The 26,695-nt window shown below is 55.6% G+C and overlaps 1 protein-coding gene across 2 annotated transcripts in view; it reads right to left on the reverse strand.

Moving 5' to 3' along the window:
- The window catches only part of LOC105500692 (zinc finger protein GLIS1), a 248,727-nt gene that overhangs the window by 19,417 nt on the left and 202,615 nt on the right, over nt 1-26,695 (reverse strand). For both annotated transcript variants that reach the window (XM_011926311.1, XM_011926312.1), the window contains exon 4: nt 4,352-4,513. In XM_011926311.1, coding sequence (XP_011781701.1) covers nt 4,352-4,513 — 162 coding nt within the window. The remainder of the gene's footprint in view (nt 1-4,351; nt 4,514-26,695) is intronic.

Raw genomic sequence — 26,695 nt, forward strand, 5'->3', positions numbered from 1 at the left:
GTCTGGGAAGGCTGGAGGGCTGGCCAGGCTGGGGGCTGTGCCCTGTGCATGGGGAGTGGACAAGTCTCTTCCCCTCAGGCCCCCATGGCTCACCCAGAATACAAGAAGCGGACCCCAAATCCATCCCCACTGCCCCTCCTGAATTCCTGCCCAGGCCCCGCCCTGCCCTCCAGGCCTCGGGCTCCCCAAACACTCACAGTCAGAGGGGAAGGTCTTTCTCACAGACCCGCTGTTACCTTTGACACCCCTTGGTGGCTCCCTGGTGCTCTACAGGCCATCTCCCGGCACTATAGGCCCTACACCTCCCACCGTGGGCACCTCCTCAGCTCTCCCACAGCCACATCACCTCCTCTCCAAGCCCTCCTCACACCCTCCACCCCCTCCCCGGGCCAGAGTGTCCCCCTAAGCACTGTCCAACCTCTGTGCTGGGCTTGCTCAGTGTCCCTCTTCTCAGCCAGGCAGGGACCTCTCTGATTCATCCCAGGTCTGAGTGACCCGGGGCAGGGGACGCGTGGCTCTAATTGAATTCTGATCTCCCCCAAGGCTTCCACAGGACCCTGCTTGAGGACTCTGGCCGCTGCTGGGGCTTGAAGCTCACAAGGCTTCCCTTTGTGGACATGTCTAGTGCTTCTGTTCTCTCAGAAGCTTCTGCCCTGCTGGTACTGCAGGGGACAGGAGAAGAACTGGAGAAAATGACACCTCTCAGGTGAGTACCAGGGACTGCCATGTCCTGCCAGACACACCCACGTGGAACTGCCCCCAGAACCTCAAGGCAGCTTTGCCCCTGCTGGACTGAGGAGAGGCTGGGCCAACCTCGGACCCAGGGAGAGGTACCCATGGCCCTGGGACCTCATGAGCGGGGGAAGCAGAAAGAGACGACCATACCTTGGTGCTGCCACGGAGAGTTGCCAGATTAAAGAAACAGAGGAGAGCAAAAAGAGAGAGACAGCAGTGAGAAGCTTGCTGGGGTTGGCCTGGGAGGGAGAGCGGAGGCCTGCCGCGGACGGCCCCTGCTGCCCCCAGCCTGCCCCACCCCAGAGGTAGGCTCCCTCTCTCACACACCATACACACACACACGCACACACACACCCACCCCACCACCACCACACACCACATACACACCATGCCATACACACCCACGCACCACACACACGCATGCACGCACACACGTGCGTCCACACGTGCCCGGGCACACATACGGCCCTGCCCTGTCCCTGAACCGGCCCCAGGACTGTCCCTTGGGGATGCTGATACAAATCCACTCGCTTTCGTCTAAAAGCAAACAAGCTGGCTCTGTGTCTGCAGGCGCATTCGCCTGGAAACGGGCGGCAAGGCCCATCTCTGTGTTTGTTTTTCCAGGGCCTGACGTGTGTAGAACATTCCTCAGGCCCCATTCCCCGTGAGCCCTCAGGAAACCCTGTGGCCGTCCCCAGCCAGCAGCCAAGCCCCGCCTGGAATCGCCATGTGGGCTGCAGCGCTGGGCGGCCTCCCTCCGTCTGTAACGAGGACGCTCCGTGTCTGCTCTGTGTCTGCCATGCGGAGCCCCTGCCCGTCTGCACTTAAAGGCCAGCTCTGCTGGGAGCGCTCCCCTGTGCAGGCCCGGTGCTGAGCACCTGCCATCCACCATCTCCCTGAGCCCACACCCACCCCATGAGACTCATCCTGCTTTGCAGAAGAAGAAACTGAGGCCTATATTTTGCCCAAGATCCCACAGCTGCGAGAGGAAGGGAGCGTGTGCAGGCCTCTGTTAGAATGCCTCCTCTGCTCGGTGGCCTCGAATGGTCCAGTGAAGTGGGCAGGGGAAAGAGAATCATCCCAGTGGGGAAGCTGAGGCCCCGTGCAGGACAGCGGCTTATTTGAATCTGCTCAGGGGATCTGTGCAGTCAGGACTTGAGCCCCATACTGAGAGCCTGGGACACGGCAGGATGTGGTCAGCACCCAGTCAGTAAGAGGACAGACGGGGGAAGGCTGCCCAGTCTATGTGCAGGGCCTCACACCTGCTGCCTCAGCTGACCTCCCTCTCTCTCTGAGGCAGGGATTTTACCTCTCAGGAAGCCCAGGGAGGCCAGGGGCTTTCCTCAGACCTCCAGGACCAGGAGGCAGGGCCGCGATTACAACCCTGGTCTGGTCCTCTCCAGTCTGTTCTGAGAAACTTCCCTGCCCATGGAGAGAATCCCACATTCTACAATGCCAGAGGGGAGCTGGGGACATAGCTGGCCCCTCTGGAAAGCAAGGCCCTGTCCTGCAAGGGGCCTGACCCAAGGGGCCTCTGGGGGCGGGTGCTGGGACAGCAAACTAGCAACACAGAGCTGCCTGCGGTGTTTATGTGGGGGGCTGGATCCGAGTGGGGTGCTGGGCTTGGCGTCTGCACTTCCCAGGCCTCCCTGGGACCTCTTGGGGAGACAAAGGCCTGAGATAAGCCTGTGGGCTCACTCTGGGCCTGGCCTGACCGAGGCCTTGGGGCTCTGTTCACACACCAAGTAGGGGCCAGAGGCCTGTTGCTTTGGGGCTGGGTCCAGGAAATGCAGTAAGGAGGGAGGGAGGAAGGAGGAAGGACAGGGAAGGTGGCCCGAGAGGCATGGGAGGGTGGGGAGACGGTGCAGGGAGGCCTGGCACTGTCAGCGCTGGCTTGTGGCCTCTGGGAGACATAACTGGGGGTGCTGGGGTATAGAGCGTGCCTCTCAGGGCCTGGGTCAGGGTGCCATGGGCCCCTTGGGCTGAAAAGGTGACAAAGGCAGGGAGATTTGCTAGCGCCGCTCCTCACTTCATGTCCGCAGCACAGCCTGTGACAATGAAGCTGAGAAGGGGTGGACAGCTGGGTTCAGGTTGGGGACGGGGCCCTTCCTTGCCATCCTCACCCCTCTGCTCTGCTGCATCCCCCAAGATGGCTTCCACATCAGCTTTTCCAGCAGAGAGCACTGGACTTGGAGTGGCGCAGCCGGGTTTGCATCCCAGCTCTGCCACACACTGTGGACAGGGCAGATGGCTCAGTCTCTCCGAGTCTCAATTTATGAAATGGGGATAATAGGCCCCATCTTGGTCGATCACCAGGATGAAACTGGGGGCAGTGCGTGTGAGACTGTGGGGCCGGATGTGCAGAGTGTCCCTTGCAGGGCCTGGCCTGGCCTCAGGAATATTGCTTCCCTGCTGTTTTCTGTGCACTGAATCTTTTCTGGGTCTCGGTTTTCCCGGCTCTAAGGTACATGGCTGGCATCAGAGGCCCGAAAGTGCTCTTTCAGCTCCGACCTCTGCTGTCTCATGGCCTCCAACTCACCTTGGAGGGGTCATCTGCCCTCCTGGGCCTGTTTCCTCCTCATCTGTGACCTGGATGGGCTGGGGGGGCAGCCACCCAAATCCCCCAGCCCCTGACCCACAGAGTTCCCCAAACACCTGCAGGAAGCATAGAGAAGCCAGCCTGGGGCCTGGACATGGCTCTGCTGCAGACCCTGGTCTCTTGCGGCACATGGGGGCTGGGGTCCTCCTGGGGCACGTGCCCCTCACCCAGGGTCTACACTAGGCCCTGGTCTGAGTCAGCTCTGCCACCATCCAGCTGTGCGATGGTGAGCAGGCACTGGCCTCAGGTGTCCCGCTTCCCTAACCTGGCAAATGGCTTAGTGACTGCCCCTGCCTAGAGCGCGGGGTCCGTATGAGATCCTGGGGGGTGAAGTTTTAGGAAGCATTCTATTAACGGCACATGGAGGGCTGCCTGGGCAGACGCTGGAATAAAGCTGTTATCTATGCCCGGCGCAAACAAGGGAAGGGAGGTGGGAAGGGAGCCAGTATCTGGAGGCCTGGGTCACCCGCAGGAGCCTGAGTCTTAGGCACTGCCCACCTCTGCTCCTCGCCTGCAGGGCTCAAGGGACAAAGGACTGCCCTGGAGAGTCTCTGACCTATGTCTACGGAGGGGATGGGAAGAGCAGGGAGCAATCTGCTCTGGGCATGGCTGACAGGTTCCAGGGAGGGGACACAGGAAGGTGAGTGTGCTCCTTCCATGAGGCTGTGCACGGCTCTGGTTCCCAGGCTGGTACCCATAGGACAAAGCAGTGCTTCTTAACTGGGGCAGGTTTGCCTCCCCTCACCCCTGGGGACATTTGGCATCAGAGAGTTTTGGTTGTTGCGACTGGGAGTGGGAACATCGCCTCCTCTCTAGTGAAGAAAGGCCAGGGATAACTGCTAAACATTCTAGAATGCAGAGGACGCCATCCGACCCACTGCCCTGCCAAGCATCATCCTGCCCCGAACATCAGTGGCGCTAAAGGGTAAGGCAGGGAGGCAGGGTCTCTGCACTGAATGAGTGGCAAGTGTGCAGCCGTCCTCCACCCCGCCCTGGGCCTCTGCCTGCTGGGCCTACCGTGTCTAGGTGGGTGCGCTGGTGCTTGGCGCGGTCGCTGGAGTTGCTGAAGGCCTTCTGGCAGCCCGGGTGCTGGCACAGGTACGGCTTCTCGCCTGTGTGGCTCCTCAGGTGTATCTTGAGGTTCTCCAGCCGTGAGAAGGCCTTGCTGCAGCCTTCAAACTGCAGGAGAGGCTGGTGAGGGGAACTCCCAGCCCGCTGGACACCCCACCCCTGCATGGAAACTAACCCCCTAGGTCTGCCTGGCCCTAGCACCCCTGCCCCTCCCATCCTGCCTGAGCCTCTGGGAGCTCCGGATCAGCCGCCTGTGAAGTGCTCAGGACCCAGGCCTTATCTGGAAATGCCTGGTGAGTCCAGAAAAACAGCACCCCGACTTAGAAATGGGGCACGAGGGCTGGAGAAGAAAGTGGCCTTTCCAGTTCTGGACCTGAAAGGCTCCCCTCTCCAGGGCCATCTGGAAACGATGCACTGCCCTGACCACAGCACAGCGTGGAATCAGGACTCTGAGGGCAGGCACGTGTCCCAGCACAGAGAGCTGAAATATGGACGGACCCACAGCCTGGATCTGAATCGGGCTCTGTCCCAGAGAGGCTTTGGGCGGTACTCTTGACCCCTCTGTGCCTTGTTTCCTTGTTTTCAAGCTTGAGACTATGCGGCCACCACTCAAGGCTGACATGAGGGCCCCAGGGGGTAGGACACTGAATGTGGCGGGGTTTGTCTGTCTGGAGCACAGAGTCAGAACAGCTAACTGCTGTCAGAACAAGAGCCACATTTGTAAACTGAAGGGCCCTGCATAGATCCTGTGGCTCTGTGATCATACACAGCCCTCCACACCTCTCTTTAGGCCCACCCCATGCCCTAGATCAACATGGGGAGCTGGCCAGACAATTTCCAGCCTTTATTCATTCAAGTCACTCAGCAAGGAGTGTCCCCTCTTTCACAGCCACCTGCCAACCTCCCTCAGCCCTCACAGCCACCCACCAACCTCCCTCAGCCTTCAAAGTCAGCTCAAATGCCGCCCAGTGGAGGCAGCAGCTTCTGGTCCTTCAGTGTGATGAGCTGCTCCTTCTGGCTTCTCCCCAACTGTCCCTGTCCCAGCCAGGCTGACGTTCTGGCCACATGCTTGCATGGGTGGGAGAGGGGACCAGCGCTGACGGGTGCCTGCTACATCCAGGTGTGGTGCTGGGTGTTGGACACACAACAGCTGTGAAGTATATGGCATTAATGTCCCCATCTCAGAGATGGAGGCTTCATGTGGTCAAGTGACCTGCCCAAGGTCATAGGGCTGTGACATGGCAATGACAGGGCTCAGGCCAAGTCTGATGCCAAAGGCCAGATGGCTCTGCTATGCCTGCTGCCTTCCTAGGGCAGGTGACCCTTGAGGAGGAACGGACCAGAGGAGTCTGGCCCCTTCTCATGAGCCATTGATTTCCTCCGGGGCTGAACAGCCAACCATTAGCACCTAACCCAGATTAGGGCCCACGGGACCCCGCCCCTCGGAACCAGGGGCCAGCATGGGCTCCCAGCAGCAGGTGGCCCAGGATGAACTGGGAGCAGCCATGTTACCCGAGGACTGGCGCTCCCAAAGCCTGCTCTTTACACCCCTTCTCTGGGGCTCATCTGTGGGGAGTAGGGGAGGAGCTGGTTTGGTGCCTGGGTGTGGGCTCATTTCAGACCCTGTGATCCACCTGGCTGATTTTCATGGCCTTGGCTCAAGGCTGTTCAGCACATCGAGTAATTTCTGGTGCGAGGCTGTTCACTGGGACAGACTGGCTCCAGTCTGCAGTGAGTACCAAGATGCAGACAGAACTCAGACACGGGTCCTGCCCTCTGGGGGTACAGAGCCCATGCGGGAGACGCACACATACACACCATCATAAAGCGAAGCGGTTGAGCTGTCATGGAGGGAAACACAGGGGCTGTGGCCACACAGAGGAGGTGCCTAAGCCAGCCAGGGGGCCGCAAGATGCTTCCACGGGCTTGATGACTGTAGAGAGCTTAGACAGACATGTAGCAGTGTGGAGACAGGCAGGCGGTTACCCCAACACTGATGCATTCGCCTCATTCAGTCTCTGGCCCTGCCTGGGCCCTGAACTGTGACCGACAGATCCAAAGAAGATAGTGGGGTGACTCACACTGAAGGTCAAGGAAGGGCAGGCTGGGCGGCACCAAAGCACGAAAAGGGTACAGATTCCCTGTGAAGGCCCCTGAGTGGTGGATGTGGGGTTCATCATCTTGCGGGTGGGCTGGGCTCTACTGACAAGGAGTCTGCAGGAAGCTCAGAGGCCAAATAGCGGGGACTCAAATGCCAGGCCAGTGAGCCTGGACTCCACCTTGGGGACAGTGGAGACCCTTCTCCTAAAGAAGGGAAAGGACAGGGTCAGATATGTGCTCTAGGAAGACCCCTCTGGCTGCTGGTGACAAGTGGGGACTGGGGAAGAAGAAAGGAACACGGCAATTGTAGCAGTTCTAGATGAGGGTCGCCAAGGCCCCATCCAGGGCAGAGGTGGCAGATGGAGCACAGGCCAGGGGACAGCTGCTCAGACAGACATGAAAGACACAAGAGACACAAGAGACAATGATGGTCCTGGGACAGCTCCCTCCACACCTGTCCCCTGGAAGCCCAGCCACAACTCAGGGCCATGCTCTGCTGGGGTGAGTCCAAGGCGAGCCGTCCACAGCTGGGTTTTAGAGGCTGTTCTGCTTCCTACTTCCAGATGTTGTGCCTTTTCCATGCATCCAAACCAGAAGGAAATCCTTTTTGGGCAGTAAATAGGCCGCAAGCCACCTCCCTTGCTCTCCTGCAACGGCCTTGTGCCAAGCTCATCCCAATGTGAGATGGGGGAGCCCGGGCTAGAGACCGGGGCTTCCTCTCGGCATCCAGCTCGCGCCTTTGTTCCTCTGTGGCCCATGCAGGGTGGGGAGGTATCTGCAGCAGAGGGCAATAACTCCTCCGGGCTGCATCATTTTCCCGACTGGGGAAGAGTGCTCGATCCGTACATCATCTTCTCCCCGAGGTCTGTGTATTCCTGCCTCGGCTAACCCTCCACTCAGCACAGTTGCTCCTACCCAGCCTCCGTTCGGACTGTCCCCCTCCTGGGACTCCTTCCCTTCCAACTCTCTGACAATCTAATTCATACGTTTTTCAAACACAGGATCTGCCACTTGGTGTTCATGGTCTTCCAACATGGACCCAACTGCCTCTCCCATGCAGACGCTCCACACGTGATCTGCAGGAGTGAGACTGTGTCTGAACAGTCCTGAATTCTGTCAGGAATTTCCACGCCCTCAGGCCTTTGCTTCTGCCATTCCCTAGGCCTGGAATGCCTTTCCTTTATTTGCTCATTTAGCAAACATCTACTCCTGTTGCTTAAGCACTCCCTCTGAGAAGCCGTCCTCAACCTTCCCCACTCCCTCCTCTGCGACACCCGGGAGCTTGTGGGGTAGGTTTTCCCTGCACAGCCATGGCCTTCTCCCCATACCCCCAGGCTGAGAGTTTGAGAGTTCCTTGAGGGCAGCGCTGGCGTCTCAATCATGGGGCAAAGGGTGGGATAGAAGCATGATATGGGGGTTGCTGGGCATGCGGTCCACGCACCCCTGTGAGTACACCCCCTCACCCCAGTGTGCAGCAAGGTACTCTGATATGTGCATGTGCACTGATGCCCGTGCTATGCCCATGTGTGTTGGCCCAGCCTTGTCCTACTCCCCGACCCCTGGAACTCTCCAGAGCTGAGCCGCAGGCTGGGGTATAATAAGCAGCTGGCCCGGATGCCCTGATGGGAGTAGCCCGTCCCTCCAGGTGGAAACAGAGATAGCAGCAGATGAAGGGGCACTACCCCATCAGGACTGGTCTGGGATGAGGATGATGCTGCAGGCAGCCCTGGCAGAGCCAGAGTCATGCCCCATCAGGACCAGCATCCCAGACACGCCAGGGGCCTTGAAGGCCTATGGGCTCTGCCTGCAGCTGCCTGCCAAGGTCCCTGTGGTCCTTCCTAGTCAACAACTGCACAGATGGGGACAACACAGGCACAGAGAGAGGGATGGGAGCGATCATCAGTTCAGTCCCTATTGTGTGCTTGGTTCTGCTGGGCCTGGTGCTGTCACAAATGTGGCATCTTATCTTCTCCACCACCCAGTAAGCAAATATTACTATCCTCACTGACAGATGGGGAGCTGACGCTCAGGGTGCAGCCAGCACAGGGGTTACACACACGGACCCTGGTGTAGACCCAGCCCAGGGGGCACTCTTTGGGTCCCAGAAGCAGCCTCCAATGAGTGTGAGGTAGCCTTTGGGGTGGGCTTGGCTTGAAGGGGTCCCATCCACCGGCTGTGTAGGGCTGAGGGAGCTGCAGGGAGGGAACCCCCCACCACTGGGTTGTGGGGGCACAGATGCTGCAGAATGGATGCATGGGGCTTGTTAGAGCAGAAATGCAGCCATCCAGCACGTCGCTGGCTTCGGACCTTGGTTTCTCAGGGGGAGGGAGAACTTACCTTAAAGTAATGGCACCATGACCGAGGGCATCGTAATGATTCCATGGGGCCTGCACCACAGGGAGTGCCACTGGGGCAGGGCCTTCCTGACATCCCAGTCGCCTCAGTCTCTACAGTACATTTGTCCTGGACAGACACCTGCTTCCTGCTGCCAGTGTCCAAGGGTACACTGGACCCCCATTGCAAGGGCTGAGTGCCTCTATGTGGGGGGTCAGGGAGGGGCATTGTTCCCCCTGTGCCAGGGGCACTGAACCTGAGCTATGCCACAGGCAGAACTGCCATCTCTCCTAAGAAAAAAAGTGCCTGCAACACAAGGTAAGCCCTGTGGCCTGAAAGCCACCTGTGCACCCCATCCCTCCACTCCTACCTTACCACCCACCCACCCCAACCCTGCTACTGTGCACCCCCCATCCTTCCACTCGCGCACTTCTGGGAGTCACTCATTCATCCTCTCCTCTTTGAGCACACAGGTTCTTATCCTCCTGCCTCACTCAGCTGCCCCTCTGTGTGCCTGGCAGTGTGCTGGGAGCTGAGACCCAAGGGCATCAAAGACCCACAGCTCCAGACACACTGAAATGTGTTCAGAGCCCTAGGAAGGGGCTGACCCGGGGGCTTCTGGCTGGCAGAGGCTGGGGAACTACAAAGGCCTTCACAGAGGAGCTCAGCCCTGACGCCCAGGCAGGGGCTAGAAACACAGAGCCAGGAAAAGCATTCCAGGGAGAGGGCAAAGCATGAACAACAAAAGCAGGGAGGCTGGAAGAGGTGGGATATGTTCTGGAAACAGTTAAGAATCTGTTGAGCAGAGAAGGAAGGGGAGCAGGGAGAGGAGAGGTGAAAGAAGAAATGGGAGTTTTGGGGGCTCCCTTCATTCAAACACATGGGGGAGTGGTTCCTTCTGGAGCAGGCAAGTTTGGGGATTTTTGATCCCAAAGACTTCACAGAAGCCACCCCATGCAATGACTGATGCGGCACAGGCTCTTCACTTGAGGGACTCTGGTGCGACTTCTACTGGCTGGACCACCCCGGGTCATGCAGGACTAATGTCCTGGGTCTGAGCTGTCACTGTTTCTTCCACCTACCTTTACTAAGCACCCACCGTGAGTCCAGGAACTGGGCTGGACCAGTGCTGGAGGGTGCAACATGGGCGCCTAGGCCTCAAGCACATATGGCCCTGAGTTGCCGGCACAGGGCCAGCCCACCTTGGGGCCTCTCCATCCCTCATGGTGGGTGGCTGGATGGGGTGGGGCCCCTGACCTCCCACCTTCTACCTGGATGCTTGAGCTAGGAACATGTTCCCTCCCCTCCCAACCCATTTCCATGAGCTATCTGGAAAGAAGACTTAAGCCCATAGCTCTGTGTCCCTCCCTGCTCAAACCCTGCATGGCTCCCCAGTGCCTTGACATGTACAGATCCTCACCCTGGCATTCTGGCCAGCATGATCTGGTGGCTTGGTGCTGGCTTGGTGGCATCTGTACCCGCCAACCCCCATACCCACACCACTGCATTCCAGCTTCAGATCAGCCTGGGTGCAAAGCTGGCCTCCACGTTTCCCGACCCAATGAATCAGGGTGAGCTCATTTCACATCAGAGACCAGATACCTCAGACATAAGAAGGGGCACACTGTGGGGGGGGCTCTGTGAACCACTGTGTGCAGAGGCATCAGCGCTCTGACACCGTCTGTCCACGCAGAGAATGTGATGTGCACCTTTTGTTGAGGGCGGAGTTGAAACACACTGGCTCAAATAACCAAATACACAACAGACTGATCTGGCCAGAAGGAAAGGCTCCCACACCATGGGAACGGGGAAGGTATTACTGAGGGCAGGGGGTACTCAGGATGGGGAGAAGGAAAAGCAGGCATGTCTAACAATCTTGAAAATTGTGAGGATAGGTGGTTAGGTTTTTCTTATTTACCCCAAAATACACAAACAGTAAAATATATTTGAAGATGAATTCAGAATGATAAGAGTGACTGGGTAACACCCTCTCTGACACCTACCGTGGGCCAGGTGCTGTGTGTGTTTCATTTAATTCAGACAACGTGCCCTGCCGGGGAAGCTACTTCCCAACCCACTCCGTAGAAGAAGAAACTCAGGCTCAGAAGGTTGATGTCACTGGCTCCAGGTCACACAGCCAGTCAGTGACAGAGTGGGAATCTGACCTCGGGTCTGGCTGACGGGTCTGTATGTGTCCCTAACCATCTGGTCACTGCCTCAGGGACTCCTACCTAAAGCACCAAGAAAACAAGCTCTCTCTCAGGAGCTGTTACTGTCATTTCAAACCAGGTGCCACAGGTTCCATTCCTGGGGCAAAGCCAGGCCCGGGCCCAGCCCCAGAGCTGACGCTGGGAAGAGAGGATACCCACAGTGGATGCCTCCATGCAGAAAGGAAAACCAGGTGGCACAGTGGAGAAGGAAGTACCAGCTGATCCACAGAACAGCCTTGAAAGGCCCAGTTCCCACATGTGGAGCGTGTTACAACAGAAGATTAAAAAAACGGGGAAAATACCCCGGGAACCATGAAGCCCCAGACCATCTGGAGTTTTATAGTGACAGGCAGGGGAAAATCAGAACCTAATTGAAAAATGTCCACTGCAATCCATTACCGCTGCGTGCAGCTTACAGAGCAGAGGGCAGGAGATGAAAGACAGAGGGGAGCCATCCCAGGAGCCAGGGAGGGGGTGGCATCCTCGCCTCTGGGCCAAGCCCAGGGACCCCTCAAGCTCTGGCTGGGGGATGGGGAGGGCTGAAGCCCAGGAGCCGCTGGGCACTGGCTCAGACGTTCGAATCGCAGGGTGGGTCCACCTTCCTCAGCAAGCCGCACTCAGAGCCTTTTATGCATCTGTGGATGGGCTAAGAGCATGCAGGGGAGCCCCAGCACAGTGCCTGGCATGCCGCTGGCACTGGGTGATGGCTCTTCTCTTCCTCGGGCCCTGGGGAAGAACCAAGGGCCCTGTTTCACATGTGAGTTGGTGACACCGTGCTGCAAACCAAAGTGCCGCAAACCAAGTCACGCAGACAGAGGTTTGTGTTGGGGTCCACCACCGGGAGCCTTAACCTGGGCTAATCACATCTCATTTCTGTCCTCATTTTTCTCTTCTCTAAAATAGGGCCACCACAAACGGCTGGTAAATGAAGGAATATGCCCAGCGTAGGAACTGGCACGTAGCTGGTGTCTAATGAATGTCAAGCTTCCTGCCTGCGGCTGGCATGGCCCAAAAAGGAGGCAGGGTTCAGTTTCTCATGCTCTAACTAAGAATCTGGACACAGAGAGTGAAGAGGAGGTTTGGGGGAACAGGGCATGGCACGGGGGCAGGGGAGGAAATGCCTTCAGTTTTAGCATTTGCCAGTGACTTGCTTCTAAATAAACACATTTCTGATTTAAGGGTAAAATATATTGGGTTACAAAAGTCTGGCAGGCCATTCAGGGATCAACTTCTCATTTTTGTACAAACTTTTAAGTTACTTTACAACAATGATGTGGATGTGGGAAATGCGGTGCCAGCTCCTTCTCCAAGATGTCAACTAATCCTGTGTTTGGCCAGCTCTAAAGGCCAGCGATCTGGGCACTGAGGGCCACTCCTCGCTCCCGCACTCTGGGGGAGCCGCTGGCCGGCCTGAGGTTACTGTCCTGTGCTCCCTGTGGGGCTCCCCCAGGGTCTCCTCAGAGTTTGGGGCTTCGCCAGTCCTCTGTGGGGAGGTTGAGTCAAGAAGGGAAAGGACAGACAGGAGGAGGTTCCTGGGGGTGAGGCTGGAGAGCACTGGCCCAGGCTCTTTGATCTGGACCATGAGGCCCTCAAGGGTCTGGTCTTTGGGGATGCGGTGCCACCTACATACATGAAGGAAAGTGGGGGCATGTGCGGGGAACTGACCAGAACAGCAGCTATCACGTTGACCACGTGCCCAGGACTGGGCCAAGCTCTCCCTAAACACCATCTCACTAATCCTGCAACCCCTATTGTTACAGAGCTAGAAACTGAGTTTAGGTGAAGTGCCAGAGTCCCAGTGCGCACTCATGGGATGGAGCCTGGGTTCACCTCCAGTGCCGAGGTCTGTGCCCTGGGCACACTCTGGTCGCAGGTAGCCATGACCAAGCACTACCATGAGAGGCGAGACCATCTGCTCACTGGGCCTTCATAAGCACCCAGAGGAGCTGGAGGCCAGGGAGGGCTGGGGGCACACAGTAAGGCAAGGGAGAATGGGACAGAGGGACCGTACGCCTCCTTCTGGGAGCCCGTCCGGGTGGGCCTGTCCTTGGGAGGAGGATCTCAAGGCTGAGGGGGTGGGGGCTGCAGACACCCTGACCCTTCCTTACAGGAACACACTGACAGCTCTGGGCTGGGCTCTTCTCTAGCAAAAGACCCTGTCTGGGCAAGAAATGGGTTCCTGTTCACAGCAGTGCAGTTGAGGGGGCTCCTGGAAAGGTGGCCGGCCAGCGAGGATCAAGAGGGCCACCCTTCCAGGGCATGTGGAACCCCCAAAAGTAGGAGATGCAGGGGAAGCTGAGTCAGCTCTTCTTGGGGCCCAAGTGGACAGGTGGGATCCAGGGGCTCTCCCAGTGCTGAGCTGTGGTTAGACATTGTCTGGAATGAGGAAAGAGGCTCTGCCAGGGGCCAGGGCTCTGCAGAGAGCACACAGCATAGAATGACTGACACACGTACACCAAGCCACCAGCCACAGGCCCAGAAATGCGGATACTCACCCACTCTGATGTGAACACCTCTCCTTCCAACCAAGCCACATGTCAGAGACAGAGCCCCAGGACACCAACACACACACACACACCCCGAGACCCAGAAACTCCCTCACACACATACTACAGCCAAACACACAAACCCCAATTCACCCACACATACCATACTCCCACATATATACCACATAACACACCCACACATATCACACCACTCCACAGCACATGAATGCACACCACACACACCGTACCACACATCCCAGCACACCCCCAACACACATACACACCATACCTCCCCCACACACGTATCACACCAACATACACCACGCCACACACATACCACACCGCATACACCCCCCCCACACTACACACCATACACATAAACCACGTTTACACCCCGTGACTCATGGCAAAAACACATGGGCCAGGACACACATGTTCACACATATACCCAAGCCCCAGACCCGCCACATTCACAAACTTACTAACTCCCACCCACCAGCCACACCAACACACTGCCCCACGCATAGCACAGCACACGCAGAAACTGGCCACCTGGAATATGGATGTGGGTGCGGGGTCCACTGAGGGGCTGGGTCCACTGCGCCTCCTGACCTCTGCATGGTGGCTGGCCTGGCCTGGCCTTGGGGACAGCATGCATAGCCTGAGAGATCCCTGCTGGCCTCTCTAGCCCAATGTCTACTTCCCCTCCCCACGCTGCAGCCACAGGCCACACCTTCCCACCTCCAGGCCTTTGCCCATGCTGTGTCCTCTGCTCAAGGTGCCCCTGTTCACTGGCCAGTCCTCCCTGTCGCTCTAGACTTGGCTCAAGCCTGAGGCCTTCCCAATTCTCTCACTGTCATCCCGGTGCTGCGGCCAGGACTGCTGGTCCCTCACCACTCTCCTACCGTTCAAGCATCGCACACTTCTCTCAGCGCTCGGCCCTGGGAGGGAGAGAGGCAGACACAAGGCCCCAGCGGTGAGTCTCACCCAGCCCACACCGCCCACACAGCCAAGCCGTGGAGGGGAGCATGTTCCCATTTGTTGGGGGGATTCTTTTTAGGTGGGTGAAGCGTCTCACCATAAGCCCTGGGGGTTAGGCTGTGAGCGCTGCTTCAGGAGGAAGAAGAGGCCACAGTGAATAAAAGGGTCTCTCCAGGCCTCCGGCCTCAACCCTCCCTGCAGACAAACTCACCCCATGGCCTCAGCAGGGGTCTCCCTCCCCCGGAGATGGGCTGGGGCTCAGGTGCTTCCTCCTCTTCCTGTGAGCCTCAGTGTTCTACTTGCAAATGAGGTGTCCTCCTGTGGTGAACACCAGGGTGTGGCCTTGGCACTGGGCACAGGACAGGTGCTCAGGAACGTTAGTCCCCTTTTGGGATCCTCTCCCAAGGTGCAAGAAGAAACAGCAGGGGAGGGGTGGTGAGCAACACCTGGGTCTGAGACCGGAGTCCAGCCCTGGCTCTGCGTGACCTCGGCCCAGCCACCTCCCTTTCCTGAGTTTCACCCCGAGCTGCCTGCCCACCAGGGACCGCCTGCACAGGATGGGGCAGTGGGGCGATGGTACAGGTGACAGGCGCATCCATGCCCAGCACTGCACAACATACACCTGGGGCTGCCTGGGGAGGGCGGAGGCCAGAGATTCTCCACCCACTGCCTGAAAGAAAACCCAGTGTCAGGTCATCCAGAATTGTCACATATGTGCCACAGGCAAAGCTCCCCGTCTTGAGTGGGTGGAAAGAACCTGCCAGTGTGCACCTGAGGCTCAGACCCCACCAGAAATGTCCCATGAGGCCCAAGACCCCACTTTGTGAGGGGGCAGTGTTCAGCACCAGGCTGGTGAAGAGCGTGGGGGTGGGAGCTTAGCTGAGAAGATCCTCTGGTGTGTAGCTCCTGGAGCCACAGGGACCTGAGAGAGTTGGGGGTGGGAGGCCACTGAGAGGACTCTGCTTAGTAGCAGGATAAGCTCTACCAGGAGAGACGGTGAGCCTCCTGTCCCAGACGCTCAGGGACAGAGCCAGATGACGTATACTCATCAGGGCTGCTGGGGCGGTGCAACATGGTTCCTAAGGTTGCCTTCAGGAGATCTCCTTCAGGGAACAGCCCAGGTTCTAAATTGGGCTGGGCCTGCCACCTGGGGCCAGTGGTATCAACAGGCCAGGCTAACCTGCCTTGGTCCTTCCCACACCCACCCAGCCACCCACGTGATCGACCAAGAGGCCCCAAGGTGGGCTGGCCCTATGCTGGCGTCTCAGGACCATATGTGCATGAGGCCTAGTGGCCCATACCCTCCTGTGCTGGTCCAGCCCAGTGCCTGGACTCACAGTGGGCGCTTAGTAAAAGTAGATGGAAAAAAAACGGTGATTGCCTAGACCCAGGACATCAGCCCTGCACATGCAACTCAAGTTAGGGAAGGGAGGTGAATTACAGCAGGAAACCAGTCACACACACACAAACCAAAGGAAACCAACCAGGGAGGGAAGGAGAAGCTGGGAACAGAGGCAAACCCATCTGGTGGCCAAGTGCCTCCATCTGCAAAGCCCTTCACTTCCCTGTTCCCACCAGCACCACAGCAGCCCTATGAGAGGCAGGATGGAGCTGCTGCTTTTGAGATGGGTAAACTGAGGCACCAGGTGGTGAAGGAAACTCTCCGGGGGTCTGAGGCTTGGTCTGTTCATCCTGCAGCTGCGGGGGTTTGGTGAGAAAGGTGCCTGGTGCACAGGTCTGTAATCCACAGCTCCGCCTGCGGCCAGTGATGACAGCACCTGGGTGATCACTCACCAAAGCTGAGGAAGTGGGAGGGCCACAGCCTTGGCACAGAGGTCTCTGTTCAAGGGCTCACTCGGCTTCTCAGCAGTTGCAAGCTGCTGCCTCCTCCCCAGATGCCCCACTGTCCACAGCGACATCTGATTATAAGCAGGTTCCCAACAGACTCAGCCAGAGGAGCCCTCTGGGCCAGGAACCCTGAGGATATCCCCTTCCCTGATGGGCCTCAGTTTTCATCTGTCAAAGGGGTCCATGTGGAATAGCACTGCACCTCTACTCAAGCGCCGGGGGAAGGAGATGACTTAGCAGAAAGCAGAGCAGACAGGAGCAAATTCCTGGCTTTTGGGTTTCAAAATCCCAGGCCGCAGGGCCGAACGGAAAGAACTCGACGTGGATGAGTCACAGGCAGTTACTATTTCAAATGATGTTTCCACCATAAACCCATCGCAGAGTGTCCAGCACAGGGGCTGGCACAGAGTGGGTGTTCATGAACATCTGTTAATGAATGAAAGAACCAAGCAACAAACAAATGAACCTTGAGGGAAGTGTCAGGCGGGTGGGGAGGTGACTGGCTGCTCAGCAGTCACCTCCCAAATTAGTAGGGGCTGGGAGAGACCTCGTGATGAGGAAAGAGCAAAGCTTCCTGTACTTCCCCCCACAACCGATGCTCCAGCTGGGACAGGGACACTGGAGGGAAGCCAGACGCATGTACATGGCATGGATCCCTAAAAGCTGCGAGGTCCTGAGCTCTGCCCCTTCACCCCTGGGGCTATGCCCTGGGGGTGCTGACAGCACCACTAGCTAGGTTTGTGGGACTTGAAGCAGGGCTGCGCCCAGCAAGGCCCAGGCCACCTGGGGCATCCAGGCAGGACTCTGGCTGTCTCAGGGAGGTCCCGTCCCAGCACTATGGAGAAGACATTGAGCCTGGGCTGGCCCTGAGGCAGCCTTTAGATGGACAGGGACAAGTAGATTCTGGCCAAAGATAGGGCAGGATGGTTCAGCAGGTGTCAATGTGATAAATGACTCTACGGGCCCCTTGGCTCACTGTAAGCCCCCAAACCCCAGAATTTGCATGCAACTATGAGAGAAGATGGGCAGTGATCTGTGAACTGCCAGAGATTTGCTACCCAGCATGTAGGGGCTCAGGATAGGAAGGGAGTGAAAGGAACATTTAAAGTTACTTTTTTTTTCTCTTTCTCACTCCAGTTTGTGGACTTCAGGTTTGGACGTGACATAAGTAAAATAGAGAGCACTAGCGGTCCTCCCTTATGGGGATGTGATCCTCCCTCATGGGGACATGGTCCTCCCTCATGGGGAGGTGGACACGGGGAAAGGGAGGAAAACTGCCACTGATGGGTGCCCTCAAGTCAGGCCATGCTGCCCTTTCGGTGGACTGCCTTGTTTAACCTCCGGAGTGCTCTAGACAGAAGGTGCCACCGTAATTACCTTTCCTAGATGAGGAGACAGATGCTCCCAGAGGGCCTGAGCCCAGGGCCCCTGAGGAGTGAGAGCAGCAGTGGGAATGGAGCCAGGGCTGAGGAATGAGCCCAGGGCTGTCTGATACCAAACCCCTAGCCCCTGTGCTTATGCTGCATTAAGTCGAAAGCAAAGTGGTCTATTGATTTAGGAAACACTGGCCCATGGGGAAGAAATGACTAGAAACAAAGGACTAAATGTTTTCATGTCACCAGAAAATAATGCTAGCAATGACAGCCACTGCAATAAGCACGCTGGTCTCTCTTAAGATCCCAAATCACTAGCTGTTTGGCTCAAAACAGGTTGGAAAGTTCTGGAAGGGTGTCGGGGAGGTCACCCACCCCTCACCTGCATCTGGGACGTCCCAGGGGTCGGAGAGGGAAGTGGCTATCTGCTGGCCAGGCAGGTCGTCTGGCTCTCACATGAGCCTTCCCTCTATTGAGCAAGGGGCACGGGAGAAACACCCCGTGGTCACCACTTGCAAGAGAGGACCGTGCCAACTGAAAAAAGTTACATCCACACGACAGAGCAGGAAGGGGCCCCTGAGGAGAAGCGCGCTGTGAGGCACTCCATGGAGAACCAAGGGGTGGCGGGAGGAACCATTCTGGGGTGCGCGGCCCAGCCCAGATGCCTGGCTCAGCAGAGCTGCGCCACCCGACTCCGAGGGACGCCTGGAACTCATTAGCATTATGTCAGGAATAATATAAAATTAAAACATTTAGCTTTGGCTTCTAAACTTAAGGAGGACAAAAAGAAAAGGATGCCATTGTGCTGAGCCGCTCAGCTATGACTTGGGCACCAATAATTTACTTTACAGAAAATGTATCACTGCATTGCACTTGGGCCCAGTCAGGACCCCGGGGTTGCCAACACGGCTGAGGACTGAGAGAGGAGCCCGCAGCTCAGCTGCAGAGAAGGGGAAGGTTGGGAGCCAGGGTGTGGTCGGGCCCCCGGGATACAGTGAGGCCTTTGGGCTGCTCACTTGCCAGGGCAGCACCAGGTACATGTGCATCCTGACACTCTCTTTCCTGGCCCCCAACCTCTACGCTGGCCGTTGCTCCCAGATCCATCATCTCCCCTGCAGCAGGGAGACCCCTAAATTGCAAGCCTCCCCTTGCCACTCCCAAACCCTGTGGGTGGCTCCACTGCCTTCGGGATACCACCCTCAGCCCAGCACTTCCAGCATCTCGCCAACTGACCTCTGGGGACTCTCCAGCTGTAGCTGGCTCCCCGAGCTCCCTGGTCCCTCTCCAGGCTCCTGTTACACTGACCACGTGGGCCATGAGAACTTCATATCTGTGTGTTTTTATATATGCTGTTCCCTCAGCCTGGAATTCCCTCGAGTCAGGCTCAGTTCCAACACTGGCTTCTTTGTGAGGTTCTGGGCTTTGGGGCAGGTCCTGGGCCCAAAGCCTCTCTGGGTTCACCTCAGCCCAGGGGTAAATGCAAGTGGCTGGGCTGGGCTGCATGAGAACCCAAGCCCCACACAATGTCAGTACTGGCCGAACCTCCAAGGACCTCATGTTGTGGGTGGGGACACCAAGGCAGCCCAGAGAGGGCAAGGCTCCCAAGGCTTCCCCTGTCCTCAGTGTTTTGCAGGCCCCTGGATCCTTAGGGCAGGTTCTTCCTGCTGCTGTGTGCTCATTTTGGGGAACAGAGTGCTCAAGAGTCATCCAGACCTGGGTTCAAATCCTGATTCCCCTCAAATTCTGTGAAAATCACTTAATACCCTAATTTGTCGGCATTGCCAGGGAGGTAATGACAGTAGAGTATCACCCTCCCAGGGCTCTGGGGAGTCAGCACCAAGACGGCTGTAACATGGTCTACACTACCTGCAACCCCATGCAGAGACACTGCAGTCCATGGACCCCAAGGACAGGGAGCCCAATGGGGTAGACACAGGCTCCTGGCTCCTCGGGAAGGCAGTCTGGGCAGAGTCTCTAAAGCCTGACCTGTCCAGCGGCATCATGGGGCAGACTGTCATGCCTTCATTCAGTCATTCACCAGTCATTCATTCATTTCTTCACTCACTCATTCACTCAGCTAACTGCTCATAGCCAGACACCCAAAATACACTGTTAGTGAAAAAATCAAGTACCCAAACAGTAAGTATAGTATGATTCCATTTTAGTAAAGAGTATAATTATATACACGGAGGGCAGCCTGGAAAAATACTCCAAAATATTAAATAGTGGTTATTTCTGAGTGGTGTAGTTAGGGATAACTTTTCCTTTTTTCTTTACATTTCACTCTCTACTTTCTACTTCTTTACATATTATACTTATTGCTTTATATTTTACACTATGTTGTTTTGGTAACATTTAAAAAATTTACAGTGGGCAGCATCATACTTTCATGGACAGATTTAGTCACAATTCTAGACTTCTTGCCTAGTTCTACACGTGCCCTTGCGTGAGCTGCTGCGGAGGGCGGGACCCTGGACACCCCCTGCTGCATGTGGAGCCAGATCCAGCCCACGCACTGGCTCCTGTCCTATGTGACATGGGCAAAGGGATTTCCTCTGAACTCATTTTCCACATAAAAATCCAGGGACAACACGATGGCTTCCAGAGGGGATCTGAGGATTAAGGAAGACATGGATGGGGACCAACTCGCTGAAGGGCAGGGGACACAGCTCATGGTGACAGTGGTGTGCCTGCATCAGGGAAGTGAGACCCACTCGCCAATGCACTGAAGGATATGGGTGCCTCCTTGCAGGGTGACATCACTGAGCTCCTGTTTCCCACATGATGGCCAGGGACGCCTGAGGAGGCAGGGGGCTGGTGTAATTAGATATTGGTGACAGACAGGCTCACTCCTAAGAGCAGAGGAGCCAGAGGCAAGCCCAAGCCACAAACCTTGGCAGGGAGGGTGAGGATGACATTTCACTCTGCAGCAGCAGCCAGGAGCCATGGGGCACTGGAGAGGAGCGAGTGCTCCCTCAACACCATCTCTGCAGCCTCAGCCAAATGTCTGGGGACACCGGGATGGGGTGCAGCTTTGGATCAGGAAGACCAGGTTCAAGTCCCAGCCCTGCTGCTTACTCGCCTATGTCCTCAGGCACATTACTCAGCCTCTCTGGTCCTGGAGGTGTCTTCTGGAAAACAGGGTTAACACTCCCTGTTTGCAGGTGTATTGCAATGACTACATGAGATGAGAGATGGCAGGGCTCGTCAATCTGGGCTTGGGACAGTGTCCATCCAGCAGTGCCAATACACCAGCGACAGGCGGCACACTCCACGCAACCGACACCAAGGTGCCTCTGCTCCCATCATTCTCTTCTGCTCCCATCATTCTCTTTCCAGAATGTTCTTCTCCTGTCACGTCACCTGGCCAAGTCCTGCTCATCCTTCAAGCTTCAGCTCATAAGCCACCTCTTCCAGGGAGCCTTCACAGAATTCCCTGTTGTTAAGACTGGGCTGCCCTGGGGTCCCCCACCACACACTTCCTTCCATCACAGCCCCTGGACTCAGCATTGTAACTGCCGGGCTCTGCGCCTCTTTCTTCCCCTGACTGGGTGTGGGAGGCAGACACAGGATGGACCTGGTCCTGACTGGCCACTCATTCCAGGGCCCATCAAGGGACTAGACATACAGCAGGTGCTCAGGGCATGCTTGCTGACTGCAACAGTGGCTCCATCAGGGTTAGCCACCCTTGTTTCACCTCACCACTGGGGAAGGAGAGAGGCTCTTTTCTTTTAAAATCCCAGAAGGTCTGAGTTGAAAGGGATGTGAGAGGAAGTCTACCCATTTTGCAGACGGGAAGACTGGGGCTGGGTAAGGAGAAGATACCTGCTCAAGGCTGCCCGGTATGTCAGTGGTGATACAGAGACAGAGAGCCAGGGCTCCAGACTCCCAGCCCAGTGCTCTCTGATCCTTGGCCTCAGGGCTCTCTTTTCACAGTCAGAGAAAGGGCAATAGCCAAGAGCTGCAGGCTCGGTGGGGTTGAAGGTGGCAAGACCAACAGTGCACCCTGGTCTGGGCACCCCCATCTCCCCTCATCAGCACAGAACCTGCCTGAGCTCTACTGCACTTCTCACTGCTGGCTCCTGCCTTTGATGGACGGAAGGTGTCACTTACCTCCGTCAGGCCCCACTTCCCAGGCCCTGACCAAGGCAGGGCTCCCCTAGCACTCCTACCCCTCCAGAACGTTACCAATGGCCAAAGCCCTCAGGTGGGCCCCACAGGCCTACTCAAGCCTGGAAACATATTCACGAATGGCAGCGCAGTGGGTTTTCATCATCTTTGGTATGGCCGTACATTCTGGAATACAAACTTGGTGAATCAGGCTCAGACTGGGTTTAGCGAATTATATTTCCCTGCCTCTCCCTTTGTGCTGAGCCAAGCCTGGCTGTCAGAGATCACCAGAACAGAAAGGCAGTGATTTCTCATTAAAAACATGGTTCATAAAGTCGATTTCTATTTTACTGTAGTAGCCAGGAGCAGCCAAACGCAGCCTAGTGGAGGCTGTCTCTGTGAGGGGGCAGCAGGGAGGGCTTGCATTTTCTCATCTATGCTTTATTATGCTTTCCATGTTTTCTGAAATAAGCATATAAAACTTTTACAAATATTTATTTCTCAAAACTCAAGGACAGACTCCTCTTGCTTCTCCCTCCCACCTCCCTGCTGGCCGCTTCCTTTGCTGTTTTCACACGGGGCATTTCTTCTGAGTGCAGGCTGAATGTCTCCCCTCCAGCTGCCACACTCCATGGGACTCAGGGGCCAAAGATGATCTCACAGGGCCCTTCTGACTCTGGCACTCCACACCCAGGGTGTGCCCCAGGGCACCTGAAGGTGGGGCTCAGGTGGGTGAGTACTGAGAGCCTCCCTTCACACCAACACAGGACTTCGACCTTGCCATGCACATCTCTAATGGGAGACCCGGTCTGCATGCAACACTGAGTGAAGCTTTAGCATGTTACCGCTGGTATTCCCATGTCCACCATGGACAGGGGGCTCTCAGGGCAGGACTGAGAGAGGGGGCCACGTATCACGCGTGGACACCTGCTCCAGCTGGATGCTAATACCCACAACCTCGACTCATCCTGTGACAATGCTGCCATGCCACCAGGTATCCCTCCTCACATTTCTACCAGTTTGTCATGCTGCCTTTGCTGTGACGAGAACCCGGGGCCTGGCTATTGAGGACAGGTCTTGGAGGAGCTTAGAAGTTGCTGAGGTGCTCGGACAAGGTAAGGGTTATAGATGGCCTCTGCTCTGGGAAGGCAAACCCAGAGGAAGGTCAAGTGTGGGCCAGATTTTCTGGCTGATGTTACGCTTGTGTCTGTTTCCTTGTGGTCATCCATGAACCTTCAGTAAAGTCGGTTATTTCTTTACAGCTCTGTTGAGAGGTAGTTCACATAATCATAAAATCCACCCATTTAAAGTGTACAATTCAGTGATTTTGAGTATATTCACAGCATTGTACAAGCATTACCACAATCAATTTTCGAATATTTTCATCACTCCCAAAAGAAACCCTGTATCTACTAGCAGACAGCACTCCCTATTCCTCCCCCTCCCAAATCCCTAGAAACCACTGATCTACTTTCTATTTCTATAGATTTGTCTATTCTTGACACATCATATAAGTTGAATCATGCAATATGTGGTCTTTGGTGACTGGTTTCTTTCACTAGCATCATGTTTTCAAGGCATATCCATGTTGTCACATGTGTCGATACTTCACTCTTTTTGATGGCTAAATAATATTCCATTGTATGGACATACCACATTTTATCTATCCATCCCTCCACTGATGGACATCTAGGCTGTTTCCACCTTTGGCTATTATGATGAATGCTGTTGTGAACATTCATGTACAAGCTTTTCTGTGGACATTTGTTCTTATTTCTCTTTGCTCTATACCTAGGAGAGACATTGAAGGATCATATGTTAAGCGTTGATCATTTGAGGAACTGCCAGACTGCCTTCCAAAGCTACTGCACAATTTTACATTCCTATCAACAAGAGTTCCACTTTCTCCACCTCCTTGCCAACACTCGTTATTGGCATCTCTTTGATTCTAGCCCTCGTAGTGGGTGTGAAGTAGTAGCTCCTTGTGGTTCCGATTTGCATTTTCCTGCTGGCTAATGCTGAGCAACTTTTCATGTGCTTTGGGCCATCTGTATCTCTTCTTTGGAGAAATGTCAGGTCAAGTTCCTTGCCTATTTTTAAGTTATGTTGTCTTTTTCATTATTAAGTTGAAAGAGTTCTTAATATATTCTAGGTAAAACTCCCTTACTAGATATGTAATTGCAAAAGCAAAGTCAATTTTAGCTGAAACAACAAAAGCTAACATTTCTTGGGTACTTCCAATGTTCCAGGCCCTATTTCAAGTGCTTGTATGTGTATTAAGTATTTTAACTCTCACAACTCCATGAGGTAGGTATGGTTGTTATTAATATCATCCCCATATTACAAATGGGCAAACAGAGGCACAGAGCAGCACCCTGCTCGGGTCACCCACCTAGGAGGCCACAGAATGAAAGCCTGGGGCATTAGGGAAGGTCATACCCACCCTTGAGCTAATGCTCCAACTGGGAAGTGGTGCCCCTGTGGCAGCAGCAAGAGGCCCCTTAATGGGGACATGACTCCCTGATGGGCATCAGAGCTACCAGGTTCTGCCCAGCTCATGATATTTTCTCTCTCCTTTGCCAGTCCTGTATTCAATTTTATTCATGAAGAAGTCAGTTTCCTTATAGGCATGCATGCTCAAATTGGGTGGAAAAGGAATTTTCTTCCACAAGGGATTCCAGACACTGGCTCAGGAACCGACCCAGTGCAAATCATAGATGATGATGTTTCAGAACAATGATGTCAGCACTAGAGGAAGCTCAGCCCCCATTAACACATTAGCAAGTGAGCATCCCTGGCCTTGCTCTGCAGTAAGCCTCGGCTGGAAGAAGGTAAGGTTGCTGGGAACAGAGGCCTCAAGGGGAGGCTTGCCCCAGGGTTGCAAGGGTTAGATATGACCGTGCGTAGAGGGAACACACATTCACACTGAGTTAGGTTCAAACTGCCCTTTGACATCTCCGTTCTGGGCTCCTACCCAAGGCTGAGGCTGGAGGTCAGGCTAGTTTTATGCAAGAAGATGATAAATAAAATATTGGCGTTATGAACTATGAGTGGCGGAAGATGAGTCCCACAGTCAGGAAAAAGCTGAGTGAACAGTGCCACAGTCCACACGCTGGACGATACTGCTGTGAAACCACGACTATCAGGTACCATGGCACAACGGCAGATTTCTTAGTCATAATGCTAAGCCACCAACACAAATTATTAATAATCCTCTCAACAACTCCACAGGGAACATGAGGCACAGAGAGGTGAAGTGCTTCATCCAAGATGAGGGGTGACAGGTTCAGACGCTCCCTACTCCAAAATTACAGCCATCTTTTTTTTTTTTTTTTTAGACAGAGTCTTGCTCTGTTGCCCAGGCTGGAGTGCAATGGCATGATCTCGGCTCACTGCAACCTCTGCCTCCCGGGTTCAAGCAATTCTCCTGCCTCAGCCTCCCGAGTAGCTGGGATAATAGGCGCCCACCACCACGCCTGGCTAATATTTATATTTTTAGTAGAGACAGGGTTTCACCGTGTTAGTCAGGCTGGTCTTGAACTCCTGACCTCAGGTGATCCGCCCACCTCGGCCTCCCAAGGTGCTGGGATTACAGGCATCAGCCACCGCACCCGGCCAGTGATTCTTTAAAAGATCCCTCGTGTTGAGCCCTCACTATGTGCCCAGCATTGTGCTAAGAGAGGTGCCAAAGGAAAACATTCCACCAAGGTGGGTTGAAGTTCTCTGTTCCCTTTTTCTCCTTTGCCACATTTCTAACATATGATTATGCTGCATTTATACAAAGAAATTTAAAACACCTGCCTCTCAGGGTTGTTGTGAGACCTGGGAACTGTGGTAGCCCATCTGCACCTTGCACCGGTGCTCGGGGTTGGAGGCCTTATGCAGAGGAGGGAGAATCACAGGGCAAGGGTGGTCCCTCAGCCTCTGCAGAACTGTGGGTCTTAGGCCACTCCCTTCCTCTCATCAAACAGGGTAACCACCTCTGCCCTGATGCCTCCCTGGGCTTCCGGGAAAACACCAGGTCGGTTGCTCAGAGCCCTGGGGCTCAGAGCCCTGGGGGACCAACAAGAAGCCCCGCGAAGGGGCTGCCTTTCTCAGGTCCTCAGAATGCTCCGCAGAGCATGCTGGTAGTCCCTCCCTGTGAGGGCACTCCTGTTTGTGAGTTCTGTAGTCCAGCCTGCTCCCACCTCTGCCCTCCCTCTGCCCGCCATTCAAGGCCCCTGTGTCAGGGCACAAACCCTGCTCTCCTCTGCCCTCTGTGCCCACTGCCTTCCCTGGATGTACCTGGTGGTTCTTGCCTCTGGGCCTCTGCACAAACCCATCCCTCCTACTGGGATGGCCTCTGACACCTGTGCTCTCTTCACCCCCAGGCCCTGTTCAATCTCATTCCTCCCAGAGGTCTTCCCAGATGCCCCCTGCAACAACCTGCGTTGTCCTTGACTGAGGTGGAGGGAGTGGGACTGCAGGCTCCTGGGTTCAAATCAAAGCCTGGGCCAGCCAGAGGCTCATCTCTCCCAGCCAGGGCAATCCTGACACCAACACCCCTACACACAACACACGCCCCTCAACGCACATCCAAACATCCCAGCACACACCTAAACACACACACACACAAATCCAACACCAACTCACATTCCCACACCCAATACATAGGCGCATACACAAAATAGATTCTCAAACACGCCCTTCAAACACATGCACATCATGACCACATACGCACACCTGACACACCACACACCTGACACTACACACCTGATACATCGCACACCTGACACACCACACACCATGACCACATACACACACCTGACACACCGCACACCTGACACACCACACACCATGACCACATAC

This window comes from Colobus angolensis, unplaced genomic scaffold, assembly GCF_000951035.1.
Source record: "Colobus angolensis palliatus isolate OR3802 unplaced genomic scaffold, Cang.pa_1.0 Scaffold68, whole genome shotgun sequence".
Lineage (NCBI taxonomy): Eukaryota > Metazoa > Chordata > Mammalia > Primates > Cercopithecidae > Colobus > Colobus angolensis.